Raw genomic sequence first — 14,524 nt, forward strand, 5'->3', positions numbered from 1 at the left:
ATGTGTGGAGAAATCCAGGCACTGCTCATCACCTGCCCAATACAATCCCAACAGTGAAACATGGTGGTGGCAGCATCACGCTATGGGGGTGTTTTTCAGCTGCAGGGACAGGACGACTGGTTGTCACTGAAGGAAACATGAATGCGGCCGAGTACAGAGATATCCTGGATGAAAACCTCTTCCAGAGTGCTCTGGACCTCAGACTTGGCTGAAGGTTCATCTTCCAACAAGACAATGACCCTAAGCACACAGCTAAAATAACAAAGGAGTGACTTCAGAACAACTCTGACCATTCTTGACTGGTCCAGCCAGAGCCCTGACCGAAACCCAATTGAGTATCTCTGGAGAGACTTGAAGATGGCTGTCCACCAACGTTCACCATCCAACCTGACGGAACTGGAGAGGATCCGCAAGGAAGAATGGCCGAGGATCCCCAAATCCAGGTGTGAAAAAAGTGTTGCATGATTCCCAAGAAGACTCATGGCTGTACTAGCTCAAAAGGTGCTTCTACTCAATACTGAGCAAAGGGTCTGAATACTTATGACCATGTGAGATTTCAGCTTTTCTTTTTTAATAAATTTGCAAAAATTCCTACATTTCTGTTTGTTTTTTTTTCAGTCATGATGGGGTACAGCGTGTACATTAATGAGAAAAAAATATGAACTTTTTTTGAATTTAACAAATGGCTGCAATGAAACAAAGTGAAAATTTAAGGGGTCTAATACTTTCCGTACCCACTGTACATTCAGCACAAGAGGCGGCCCTCACAGTTCATCACTAAACTCCCCATAACTTTATAGTTTTACCTGCAGGGGAATCTCCGCCATAAAGGCTGCAGAATTGTGACCTTATTATAATAAAGTCTTTACAGAAAACGGAGGAAATAATTCAACGAGGAGGAAAAATTAACTTGACATTTTATTTTTGTAAAACCGATTACAAGACACTACACTATATTTAAAAGCACAGAACAAAAAGTGAATGACTTTCTTTGCTTACACTGGGGCGATTTACACCTGCAGGGCCGAGCACCTCCACCCAATGTACCTGCAGAACGTGTGATCACACATCGCCTCCCTATACCGCTGATCACTTACATCAGATTAAGTGCAATCATTACTGAACTGGGTCTAAAAACTAATGATAAAATGTGTCTGTGCGAACGCCATACTAATCAGATCTCTGCTGTACAAGAACGCGCTGAGAGTCCACAGTCGCCACCTCCGTCCTCAGTGTAATGCTGGGACTGTCCTTATACAGAGGGGACGTTTACGCTTATATTCGTCGTGTCTCCACATGAAGTCTAGCAATTGCCTATATCAATATGCAATAACAAACCAAAGTTTACTCCATATTTACGGCGGGTGCAAATAGTTGAGAATACACCAGAAACTAAGAGGAGAGATCCTGTGCAGACAGACGGATCGTCCAATGGCTGCAGACATAACAGCCTTAATATACAATGACTGTAAGGGTTAAGACCACGCAAACTCATTGTAATCAATGAGGTGCACTAAAATAAAAAATATATGGTGGTGCCTCCGGCCCCTGACCAATTCCTGTATTCGAACTGTCCAGATTTTGGGTTTATAACATTTACAATAAAACCCTCCGGCCGCTCTACTGGGGCCGATCCATCAAGGCTGGTGTTCCTGTACCAGTCTTCATGTAGGCTCCCTGGTGCGAGCTGCCCCCATCTCCCAGTGCCCCTTTACCAGTCATCCCCCATCTGAGCGGGAGAAGATTTCTGCTCCGATTCACAACAGATTCTGGTATAAATTACAGTTCATCTGATTCTTGAGCGCCTGTCGCCTCTACTAGCGCCTCCCACACTGGTAGTTAGGTTCCCACCTTGTGGTTCCAGTTCCATAGATCTCTTACTATCGGTGTCCTTTCCATTACTAATTTTACTGGTTCTTCACGTTGTTACTACTGTGGGATATGACTTTGGAGCAAGCCGTCAGCACATTTCTTTGGTATGTCGGCATCTTTGTTTTTTTAGTTTCTATACATGGGCTCCGTTACATCCAGCCTGGGTTATACATGTACAGTTTCCTATCGGCAGCATGTCGCCTTATCACGGCGGGTACATGTACACTATCAGACGCCGGTGTAGTTACAGAAGATGGTCGTCTGTGTTTGTGCTGTTCTGCAGGTTGTAAATGGCCCCAGGTATCGTTGTAACAAAATAACACATAGGAAGCGGAGCTCGTACAGTCACCGACAAAAAGAAAAGAGCATCAAATAAAAAGAATATGGGAAGAGGAGAGAAAGCAAGACTCTGCCTCGGTACAATTCACATTGGTAGAAATTACATTGCGGCAGCAAAATTACAATACAGAAATGGTAACAAAAGTATATCTGAGGCGACCACAATGGAAAGAAATAAACAAAACATCACTACACATCAAAATGTACATCCTTATACTGCCCGTCACTACAAAATATCGTCCGGCCGCGCCGGCGTCTTCTAATGTCACCGCCAGGTCCTGCGCCAAATGTTTTCCTACAGAAGAAAAAGGAAGCGAATAAGACCGACTGCAACAAACACCTGCATCTTCTATTTCAATATCTGTATACAGTGGTGTGAAAGTGTTTGCCCCCCTTCCCGATTATTTTCCATGTCTGTCACACTTTAATATTTAAATGTGTTTGGTGATCTGAAACAGACAAAGAAAACACAAAATGCAGTTTATAAATGAAGGTGTTTATTATTACGTGAAAAAGAAATCCAAACCTACAGGGCCCTGTGTGAAAAGTGACAGATCGCCAGTTATCGCAAACGCTTGATTGCAGTTGTTGGTAAGGGTGGTCAACCAGTTATTAGGTTTATTGGGCAATCACTTTTTCACACAGGACCCTGTAGGTTTGGATTTCTTTTTCCTTCAATGCATTTGGTGATTCTTTGTGTTATCTTTGTCCAATATGTACATTTGTTTGGTGATCAGAAACATTTCAGTGTGACAAACATACAAAACAACAGGAAATAAGGAAGGGGGCAAATACTTTCATGTGTGCTTATACACACAAGTCTACATATCACCACATCTATAGATGCATCTTATCTGGAGAAAGACAGAGCAAAGCAAATCAGATTTAAAAAAATAATAATAAAAAAATAATAATCTACTATATAATTGTCTAAGGGTCACTTCCGTCTGTCCTTCTGTCTTTCTTTCTGTCACGGATATTCATTGGTCGCGGCCTCTGTCTGTCATGGAACCCAAGTCGCTGATTGGTCTCGCCAGCTGCCTGTCACGGCTGCCGCGACCAATCAGCGATGGCCACAGTCCGATTAGTCCCTCCCTACTCCCCTGCAGTCAGTGCCCGGCGCCCGCTCCATACTCCCCGAAGTCACGGCTCACACAGGGTAAATGCCAGCAGTAACGGACCGCGTTATGCCGAGGGTAACTCACTCTGTTACCGCCGCTATTAACCCTGTGTGAACAAGTTTTTAACTATTGAGGCTGCCTATGCAGCCTCAATAGTAAAAACATCTAATGTTAAAAATAATAATAAAAAAAACAACAAATCATAATATACTCACCTTCTGCCGCCTTTCCGACGCTCCGGTGACCGGTCCATGCAAGCCGCAGGTTCGGGTGCTAAGGTTGGTGTGCGACAAGGACCTGCCATGACATCACGGTCATGTGACCTCGACATCATCGCAGGCCCAGCGCGAGAAGGACCTGCCGTGACATCACGGTCATGTGACCGCGACGTCATCACACCCTGGGACCGGAAGCTGCCGCCTGAACCGCACACAGGCGACAGAACTACAAGGGGTCCCTCGGAAGTTGAGTATGTTTATTTATTTTTTTTAACCTGTGACATATGTGGCTGGGCAATATACTACGTGGCTGGGCAATATACTACGTGGCTCTGTGCTGTATACTATGTCGCTGTGCAATATACTACGTGGCTCTGTGCTGTATACTACGTCGCTGTGCAATATACTACGTGGACATGCATATTCTAGAATACCCGATGCGTTAGAATCGGGCCACTATCTAGATAGAGATTATAGAGATTAAATATATATTTAAATAAAAAAAAAAAAAAATATATATATATATATATATATATATATATATATATATATATATATATATATATATATATATATATATATATATATATATATATATATATATATATATATATATATATATATATACACACACACACATATACACATATACACACACACATATATATATATATATATATATATATATATATATATATATATATATATACACACACACACATATACACATATACACACACACATTATATATATATATATATATATATATATATATATATATATATATATATATATATATATATATTTATATATTTTTTTTTAAGAACCCTAAACAACAACAAAAAAAAAACAACACAGAATACAGGTCATCGGCAGAGTTCTCTAGTTCTGCAGCCTCAGGCCTGGAACGCCCTTAAATTTACAGACAAAAACTATATTAAAAAATAACAAACACTTTACAATTAGTCTGAAGTGCAGATATTTTTATATGATGACAATCAGTGAGTGACGATCTGGAGAGCTCACCGTGCTCGATGCAGTCCATCTACAGCCTTACTACACACCAGGGGCGCACACACACATTATATATATATATATATATATATATATATAATCTCCTAATATGTCCTGCATAGCGGCAGGGGGTCTGGGTCCCTGGACCCCCACTAATAGCTCAAAACACTTTAAAAGCGCTCCGCTCCAAGCAGTACGGGCTCAACACTAAGCGTACTTCTATGGAATATTTTGAGCAATCAGTTGAGGTCTCAGGACCTGGATCACTGCCAATCAGCAGGATGGATTTATTAAAGAAAAAAAAAAAAAGTACACCCTAAAAACAAAATCTTGTATTTCTTTGTGCATGCAGGTACTAATCAGAACTGTGCATCTCCATGGTAACAGATCACTTCATCGTGTGATCCTGCAGCCATCCCCTTATTCTCTCTATAAAATGTCTGATAATTACAGTAGTCCCCACCCCAAACAAATGAAGTCCTGCAGCCAGACGCCTGCCATCCCCGCGGGCAGATGCCGGAATCCCGCTGGCCGTCCAAATGGGGATAAGAATCCCAACACTTGTGGGAACTCAGGAAAATCTTTCCTCCGACAGGCAGATCTGAGGATCGGTAGATGGCAGGATACAAATCACTTACCAGTTCAATAAGAATCGTTCCCACCGCTGCCGTCTATTGATCAGAGTCGTTGTCCTCCTCATCATCATCATCCTTATCATAGTCCTCCTCCTGGGAGTATTCTTCTTTCTCTGAGGGTTGCAGCTGTAAAAGAGAACAGTCAGAAGATCACCCGTCCCCGCAATCACCGGGTCATTATTACAGTGATATAGACGGCTCCAAACTACACACCACGAGAGACCCCGATTCCAGCGATGTATCACTTATTGGATTACTTGTAGTTTTGATAAAACCCGTTTTACCTGCTGCAGATCTAGTAGTTTTCTGATGTGCAGAAAAAAAAAGCCAAAAGGTACACAGAAAGCAGCCAGTGATGTGGTGTAGTTCGCGCTCTAGTGACAAAACCAAACCCAGGTAGTGTTTTTTGCTACTGTGGCAGCAGGTTTGAAGGGGAAAAAATTAAAAAAAAAAGAAAAAAAAAAAAATGATATATCTGCGCTTCGCGGACTATTAGACAAAACTAAAATTTTGGTGGAGAAAAAATTTCCTTTATTAATGTGTCAAATTGGAGGGGGTGGGGGTGGGGAAGGGGCGCACGTCAATCTTCTAGTTCGGATTTAGCTTACAGGAAAGAAGCGGGGAGGGGAAGGAAGCCATTGGCGGCAGCCGGAGTGGGGCGCTGCAGTGAGCCCTAGGCTGGGAAGAGGGAGTGTCCGGCGGTGGGCATCAGGAAAATGGCTACGGGAGGAAGAGCAATGTGCAGAGCGCTGACTCCGCTCCTGCCTGCACCATAGACTTTTTTATTTATTTATTTTTTTTTTTTAAATGAAGCCCACCAACTCTACCCCCCAAGTAAGCTACATTTGGACTGTAAAACGTACCCGTTTTCCTCACAAGTTTTGGAGAGAAAAAAAATGTGTCTTGTAGTCCGCAAAATACGGTATTTAAACAGAATAATAATAAAAAAAAAACTATGTTTTGCGTGGCCTCAGACATGTGACACTTGTTTTTCAGTGGCGCTGTATGAGGACTTGTCTTCTGCACATGCAGATTTGGCATTTCAATTTATTTTTTCCCTCTTTATGACATTTAATGCACAGGTTAAACAATTTCTTTTTTTGATGGATCAGACTCTTAGATGTCGTGATGCTACACAGCCTCTACAAATGTAATGATTTTTAAATGGGGAAAAGTAGGGAGAATCCATTTTTTTCCCCTTTAAATTTGGTGTTCATACGAGTACCGCCATAGCGTGCACCGGCTGCCACCACTGCCCATTGGCACCCTGTGATCACGCTGAGGGATGGGCACGGACAGGATATTGCAGGTCATTTGCTGCTGACAGTGATTGATCTGTTACACGCGCCTTTCAGGAGTTGGCTCCGGTCGCTGCTGCCACTGGACGCAGATGGTTGCTGTGTAGCCCTCCTGGCACCTGCCTTGTGTGGTGGGTTGAGCCGATTTACTCCATACACCCCGACCCTCTCTGATGTAGTAGTACCTCATCAGTCGTGCTGTTCACGATTTCCCCATCCTTATCCTGAGACTAATCACCTGGTCATTATCACATTATAGAGGGGGGGAGCCATGTTGTGCACCTGATCCCCCGTCCTCCCCGCTCCATTACTTTGTAGGCAGAGCAGCCTCTTATCTATGGGTTGTTTCTGGAAGGCAATTGTAATAGGCTTTAGCTGCAATACCTGACATGGCCTGTGGGCAAGAGGCGCTGGACAACAACAAAACCAAACCCTAAGCTGTAACGCCATATAAGAGTTTTAGGAATTGGGACTTTCTTCTGATAGTTGGGAAAAGTGAGCGGGGGGCGATTACTGAACAGGACAGAGGACCCCCAGCAGCCCCATCACACACAGAACGTCTAGTTAGAGGGGCCAGAGCTTCGAGCGTCATTGCAGCCCCCACCTCAGGACTGGGCATCGGCACATCCTTGGAAATACTCTTTGGTCTTCCTCTTGGACGCTTTGGGCCTAATGGCACTACAGGACTTTGGTGCAAAACAATCTTTTTTGGACGTCCCCGATTCCTCTTTTCTTGGGTCCCGGTTGAAAGAGTTAACTGAAAGAGAAAGCAGAAATGGGCGAGAACCTGTCAAGTGAGCGATTTATAGAATTGTGGAAAATGCCTGCAGCCGAGGAGGCGCAGGGGCTTACGGGAAACGTAGTCTCCAGCAACAAGCAGGGGTCACATGATCTGTCAGACAGACCAGACAATAAAGGGAAGGTGAGGGAAGGTAACCGCGCGCGCGGGGTTTTTTTTTTTGGCAGGGACCGGCGCAGACAGGCAACCGGCGCAGACGCTCGAGGGCAGGCAACCCCATTAAATCCGTACACTGGGGGCACATCTCACCTTTTTGGCTTTAGTAACTTTGTTCAAACTTCCCTTTGGTCGCCCCCTTTCTCGTTTTGGGGTCTCGACTTCGTTTGTTACTGGCACTTTTCGCGGTCTCCCTCGGCCTGCCTTCTTAACTCCAGAACTTACTACTTTCTGTGAGGAATATGATGAGGGCGCAGTATTAGGACAGTAATGGCACAAATATTGGGGGCTGCATATGTCAGACTTATGGAGCGGAGCTCACCGTCACGGAGGCCTTGGACGGCTTCTTGTTTTTGCTTCCCTTCGGCCTTCCCCTTGATCTCTTCGGGGTATTTTCACCACTGGGGATTACCTGACATTATTACACAGATCTATAGTAAATGGTTCGTGATCTAACAAGGTCAGGACTGAAACGTTGGAAGATCCTGAGGTTCTGGTAGCACGGACTCCTGTCGAACCACATGTTGCCTTACATTCACTCACCTTCCTGCTTCCCTTCGGTCTCCCTCGGCCTCGATGTGGGGTCGTCACTCCGTTTTCTTGCTGGGGATCACGATCTTTTTTTGGAGACGATGTTGGCGATTTTCCCTCACGGACTGAGTACACCTATGAAGGAACCAGAGGAGTCACTAGGACCACAAAGACCAGGAGAGCGGCAGTGTTACTGGTCCAGTTCAATGTCAGCTACAAGCCGATGTTCTCCAGAGAACAAGCACCGGCCTCGGTAATAAAGGCCGGCCATATAGAGGTGATGGCTGGGGAAAGTGTGGGGATCTCACCCTGGTGGCGGACGTGGGGAAAGTCTTGTTCTTGCTCCCCTTCGGCCGCCCCCGTCCCCTCTGTGTCATTTCGGAGTCGCTGGAGTATTGTCCCGGCCTGTTCTCTTTGTTCTGTGGGGTTTCCTTCTTTGACGGCGATTGATGGAGGGATTTCGGCACGTTCTCGCGGTTGTGCAGCGTTTCGGGGCTTGGTGACAAGCACAGCTGGAAGTCCTGATTCTCTCCATCTCCAGACTTAGAGAAGAAGAGAAAAGAATCATAAGAAACAGCACACAGATAATAGACTTTCATGAACAAGTCAAAATTTGCCACTGACAGATCACCAACTAAGGTGGTGTTCCCCTTCATTAAAAGTTAATCTCTGGCTGCAGAATGTTATAAAGAAACAAACAGTGCTGCACTCACCTTCCCTGGGTCCACCAGAGTGTGGCTTTGGCACAGACGTCATGTCGACAGCCAGTGAGCTCTATAGGGAAATCCATCTATATGGGAACACCGTGCAGAGCTCACTGATAAGCTGTTGACATGACGTCTGTGCCAAAGCCAGACACCGGGAGCAGCGGCAGATACTTGCTGGTGGACCAGGGGAAGGTGGAAACAGCTTGTATTGTTTTCATTTAAAGAAAAATAATTGCATTGATTGATGAATTCTATTTGAAAGGGAACAGCCCTTTGAAGTGTCAGTAAATGGCATTACTTTGCATGTGAGCTGCATACCGTACCTCCGATAGATCGTTTCCAGAGACCGCAAACAGTTTCCGGCTCTTCAGCTTTTGTGGCGTTGACCTCTTCCGCTTAGAGCTCGTGTTCAGTCTCCGAGCGCTCATAATGACCTGCAGAGACACGACATTATGTAGGGGGGATACAGAGAGCGAGACCACCGGACATGGTACAGTCTGGGATATGGCCGCACATGCTCAGAAGACGCTCCCACGCACTAGATCTTTACATTATTATAGATTTTTACCCTTTCTGCTTGCTGTCAGTGAATAGAAACATTCTTGTCAGCGCAGATGGTGAAAACAAGTGTAGATTAGGTGGAAGGGAGAAAGCACTGACAGCAAGCAGAGATCCTGAGAACGACAGGTTGAAAGATAACTTTTACTTTGTGGTAGAACTTTCTATGATACATTGTGAAAACATCAGATTATCTGCGGTCACTGATACTGGAGGACGGTCATGAAAGGATAACCCTGCCCCCAAGGAGCGCGGCATCAGGAGGGAAGATCTGGCCCATGAAGTCGTCTCTTCTATATCAGTCCTCACACAAGTGATCACATAACACTATTACTTGCTCTCCGCAGCACCAGTGCTCTCGTCCTGTCTCACCCTGCAGCAGCTGCACGGCCGGCGACAGAGGGAGGACACACGACTGCAGACCCGAGAGTCACTGCTCCGAATTCCAGGCTCGGCTCCCAACACAGTCATAGGACCAGTAATGGGATGTACCGTGCAAACAGTGCAGTGCAGGTGCAGTGACACCTTTAACCCCTTAATGACCTTGGGATTTTCCGTTTTTCCGTGTTCGTTTTTTGCTCCCCTCCTTCCCAGAGCCATAACTTTTTTATTTGTCTGTCAATTTGGCCATCTGAGGGCTTATTTTTTGCGGGACGAGTTGTACTTTTGAACGAAATCATTGGTTTTACCATGTCGTGTACTAGAAAACGGGAAAAAAATTCCAAGTGTGGTGAAATTGCAAAAAAAGTGCAGTCCCACACTTTTTTTTTGTTTGGCTTTTTTGCTAGTTTCACTAAATGCTAAAACTGACCTGCCATTATGATTCTCCAGGTCAGTACGAGTTCATAGACACCTAACATGACTAGGTTATTTTTTATCTAAGTGGTGAAAAAAAATTCCAAACTTTGCTAAAAAAAAAAGAAAAAAAAAGAAAAAAAAAGAAAAAAAATTGCGCCATTTTCCGATACTCGTAGCGTCTGCATTTTTCATGATCTGGGGTCGGTTGAGGGCTTATTTTTTGCGTGCCGAGCTGGCGTTTTTAATTATACCATTTCGGTGCAGATACATTCTTTTGATCGCCCATTATTGCATGTTAATGCAATGTTGCAGCGACAAAAAAACGTAATTCTGGCGTTTCGAATTTTTTTCTCGCTACGCCGTTTAGCGATCAGGTTAATGCTTTTTTTTTTTTTTATAGATCAGGCGATTCTGAACGCGGCGATACCAAATGTGTAGGTTTTTTTATTGATTTATTTTGATTGGGGCGAAAGGGGGGTGATTTAAACTTTTATATATTTTTTATTTTTTTCACTTTTTTTTTTTTTACTTTTGCCATGCCTCTATAGTCTCCATGGGAGGCTAGAAGCTGGCACCACGCGATCGCCACAGCGATCTGATGTTCGCTGCTATGTAGCAGAAATGCAGGTGTGCCGTTACAGCTATCCAGGATCAGTAACCATAGAGGTCTCAAGGACCTCTTTGGTTACGATGTAGAAGCATCGCCGACCTCTGATCATGTGACGGGGGTCGGCGATGCGCTCATTTCAGGTCAGAAAGGGGTTAAAGACCAGGCCAAATTTTGGAAACACTACTTTTTTTTTTTTTTTTAACACACAATATATAAATTAAATTAACCAGATTGTAGAAGAAAATCAAATACCCGTACGCAGACTGGGCATATAATATCTTTCCCAGGTTTGACCATTCCATATCATGTGATCCAAATATGAATTTTTTTTATTTTTATTTTTTTTATGAAGTACAACTTTAGTTAATTACAAATTAAAAAGTTTTGAATTTTTTTCTTCATCAGTTAATTTTTTACAGACTTCTAAAGTTTTGAAAAAGCGCGAATTTTGGCTTGGTATGGTGTTATGATAAAAAAAAAAAAAGTATCTTGGGCTAGAATTAAGATACAGAGGTGGGAGAGGCATCATTTTTCTCAGAACGGTACTGGCTTTCATTTGATATGTCACAAGACTATGTTTCTTTAGATTCTGTTTTGGAGAAAACAAATTTTGATGCGCAATTGCGGAAAAAAAAAAAATGTATGTGTGTTACTTGTGTTCTTGTTTATATTTGTACAGGGATAGAACCTGGGACCTATCAAATTTTTATTTTTTTTAAACCTTGAATCATCTGATTTTATGTTCGTGTGAGTTTCTTCCTTTATTCTTTTCAAATTACAACCAACTTATTGAATTCAACAATAAAGAAACACAAAAAATACCGAAGTGCCAGAATAAATACATCTTAATCATCATAACACAACTGGCTCAGCATTTTCAACCTGAATGCATTGAACAAGCCAAAAGATAAAAGGTGATCACATCCTCCAGTGTGGTTTTCTAAATACCGTCTCATCCCAATTATATGTTAAAAACAAGATTAAAAGAACCAATATTTTTACCACCTATTTATACGTGTCACGTACCTGCTTCTCAGCATGTGACTTGGGGTTGTGCCTGCAAGGGTTAATCTCTCTCCTCTCACTCAGTCCAGCATTCAGCCTCTGTCCTATGCTGTAATGGGAGCATAAATCACACACCGACCCAGGCCACACACCCGCTCATACACGCTGCCACCATTCACCGAATACACGGGCGATGAGTCTCAGAAATACTGGAATTATACACTCTTAGGCCGGTTTCACACGTCAGTGTCTCACGTACGTGAGGTGACAGTTTCCTCACGTACCGGAGCCACTGACACACGTAGACCCATTAAAATCAATGCATCTGTTCAGATGTCATTGATTTTTTGCGGACCGTGTCTCCGTGTGCCAAACACGGAGACATGTCAGTGTTCGTGGGAGCGCACGTATTACACGGACCCATTAAAGTCAATGGGTCCGTGTAAAACACAGACCGCACACGGACGTTCTCCGTCTGCAGTCCGTGTGCGTGCAGGAGACAGCGCTACAGTAAGCGCTGTCCCCCCCACGTGGTGCTGAAGCCGCCATTCATATCTTCTCTCCAGCAGCGTTTGCTGCAGAGAAGATATGAATTATAGTGTTTAAACGACAGATCTATGTGTCCGCCCGCCCCCCCACCCCCTGTGCGCCCCCCCCCCCCCGCTGTCCTGAAAATACTCACCCGCTCCCTCGTTGGCTGTAGCTTCTTCCTGGTCTGACCGCGGCTTCTCTACTGTATGCGGTCACGTGGGGCCGCCGATTACACTCATGAATATGTGGCTCCACCTCCAATAGGGGTGGAGCCGCCTATTCATGAGTGTAAATGAGCGGCCCCACGTGACCGCATACACTAGAAGCCGCAGCCAGACCAGGAAGCAGCGAGGGAGGCGGGTAAGTATTTTCGGACCAGCGGGGGGCGCACAGGGGGTGGGAGGGCGGCGGACAGGTAGATCTTTATTTTAAACACTATTATTCATATCTTCTCTGCAGCAAACGCTGCTGCAGGGAACATATGAATCGCAGCTTCAGCACCAGATGCTCCTACGTGTGGTACCCAGCACGGTGCGTGTGGTACCTAGTGGGAACACGGGCGGCACACGTGTGCCGCAAGTGTGACACACTGATGTACACAAGAAACGTAGGGGCACACGGACACGGATAATTCCGGTACCGGAATTATCTGGACATGTGGGACAGCCCTTAGGCTGCCGTCACGCTAGCAGTATTTCGTCAGTATTTTACATCAGTATTTATAAGCCAAAACCAGGAGTGGAACAAACAGAGGAAAAGTATAATAGAAACATATACACCACTTCTGCATTTATCACCCACTCCTGGTTTTGTCTTACAAACACTGATGTAAAATACTGACCAAATCCTGAGAGTGTGACGGCAGCCTAAGGCTGTGGATTCTTTAGAGCATACAAGGTTCAGTCTTATTAGGCTATGTGCACACGTCAGGATTTCTTGCAGAAAATGTCTGGTTTTGTTCAGGAAATTTCTGCAAGAAATCCGCATGCGTTTTGTGTGTGGATTTTTCCGAATATTCCAAATGCAATAAAATCCGCAAAATTAATGAACATGCTGCGTTTTTTTCACGGAAAAAAAGCAACATATGCACAAAAATTGCAGAATGTATTCTAAATGATGGGATGCACATGTATGCGTTTTTTCTGCATTTTTACAGTGAAAAAACGCAACGTGTGCACACAGCCTTAAAGTTTTAAGCTTTAATAGGCAAATTGTCTCTTCAGAGAGGAAGAGGACTAGAACTCTAGTGCCACCTACTGGAAATAGCAATCCTAACAGGCAATGTTGCCCCTTTAACAAGCCTTGCCACAGGACTCGGGATAAAAACCAAACCAGAATCTCAATTTGCAGACACTGTTTTGGGGTACTGCCCCTCGTGGCACTAGAGTTCTAGTCCTCTTCCTCTCTGAAGAGACAATTTGCATATTTCCCAGAGGAGCATTGCGGCTTCAAGTCTCCTCACCTCGACATGCTTAACATGTCACTCTCCACAAGGAGAAACGATATAAGCTTTAATAGAAAAGGTACAGTGCTTACAATAAAAGGATAAAGATATGGAAATAAAAAGTGACATACCATAATGCAAATCAGTTATAAAATAAAAGAGAGAAAACTTTCTATGTGTAAAGGCCTAATTTATGGATTTACCCTGGACATCAGATTTCTAGACCAGCCTCTCAGGTTAATATTCTAATCCTTGGTTTGTGACTGGATCCTGGCTATTTTACCAATGAATACATTATTTTTCTATGAACACTATTTGCGTGACCTTTCTATTAGTAAACAGTGTGTGGCTGCAATTGGCGTCTCTTCAAAAAAGGGTCAGAAGGTGTGAAATGTTTCCACTTTGTGTGTTCTCAGGAAATCCCCCCTGGAGAGGCCAGGAAGGCTGTCTTTTTCTCAGGATAACATAGGTCATGACCTTTGTGAAGAGCTGCAGCCTAGAACAGATGCCAAGTTACTGCTGGTCATACAACCATACATATTTCACTACAACATGTAACAATTGTTTTTCTATTATATCACTAAACATGTAATTTCTGAAGTGTTTAAGAAGAATAGTACAGTAGTTAAATCCTCGTTCTATAAAATATGAACTAATCAAACAATTAATAGTAGGTTTTTAAACTGCCTTTTATCATCAATGTGTCCCTTCTAGTGGGTGAAATGTCATCTTGTCCATCAGAACTTACTAGCAATGGCCGTTTCCTTCTGTGTCAGAGTATGTGCGGCTGTCATGGTGCTCGGCTCCACCCGAGTTATATCTGATTTTTGTTAACTTTTAAAGTGTCTGGTTTTCTTGGATACACAAAGGATGGTGCTGGACCAGAAA

The 14,524-nt window shown here is 43.8% G+C and overlaps 1 protein-coding gene across 1 annotated transcript in view; it reads right to left on the reverse strand.

The window, feature by feature from the left end:
* Nucleotides 1-905: 905 nt before the first annotated feature.
* Nucleotides 906-14,524, reverse strand: part of LOC143806165 (uncharacterized) — a 62,570-nt gene continuing 48,951 nt past the window's right edge. The window contains exons 2-9 of the mRNA XM_077286197.1: nt 9,014-9,124; nt 8,292-8,525; nt 7,996-8,118; nt 7,775-7,864; nt 7,546-7,683; nt 7,102-7,254; nt 5,203-5,325; nt 906-2,506 (exon numbers count right to left, since the gene is read on the reverse strand). Coding sequence (XP_077142312.1) covers nt 5,236-5,325; nt 7,102-7,254; nt 7,546-7,683; nt 7,775-7,864; nt 7,996-8,118; nt 8,292-8,525; nt 9,014-9,118 — 933 coding nt within the window. The 5' untranslated portion in view covers nt 9,119-9,124 and the 3' untranslated portion in view covers nt 906-2,506; nt 5,203-5,235. The remainder of the gene's footprint in view (nt 2,507-5,202; nt 5,326-7,101; nt 7,255-7,545; nt 7,684-7,774; nt 7,865-7,995; nt 8,119-8,291; nt 8,526-9,013; nt 9,125-14,524) is intronic.

This window comes from Ranitomeya variabilis, chromosome 2 (genome assembly GCF_051348905.1).
Source record: "Ranitomeya variabilis isolate aRanVar5 chromosome 2, aRanVar5.hap1, whole genome shotgun sequence".
Lineage (NCBI taxonomy): Eukaryota > Metazoa > Chordata > Amphibia > Anura > Dendrobatidae > Ranitomeya > Ranitomeya variabilis.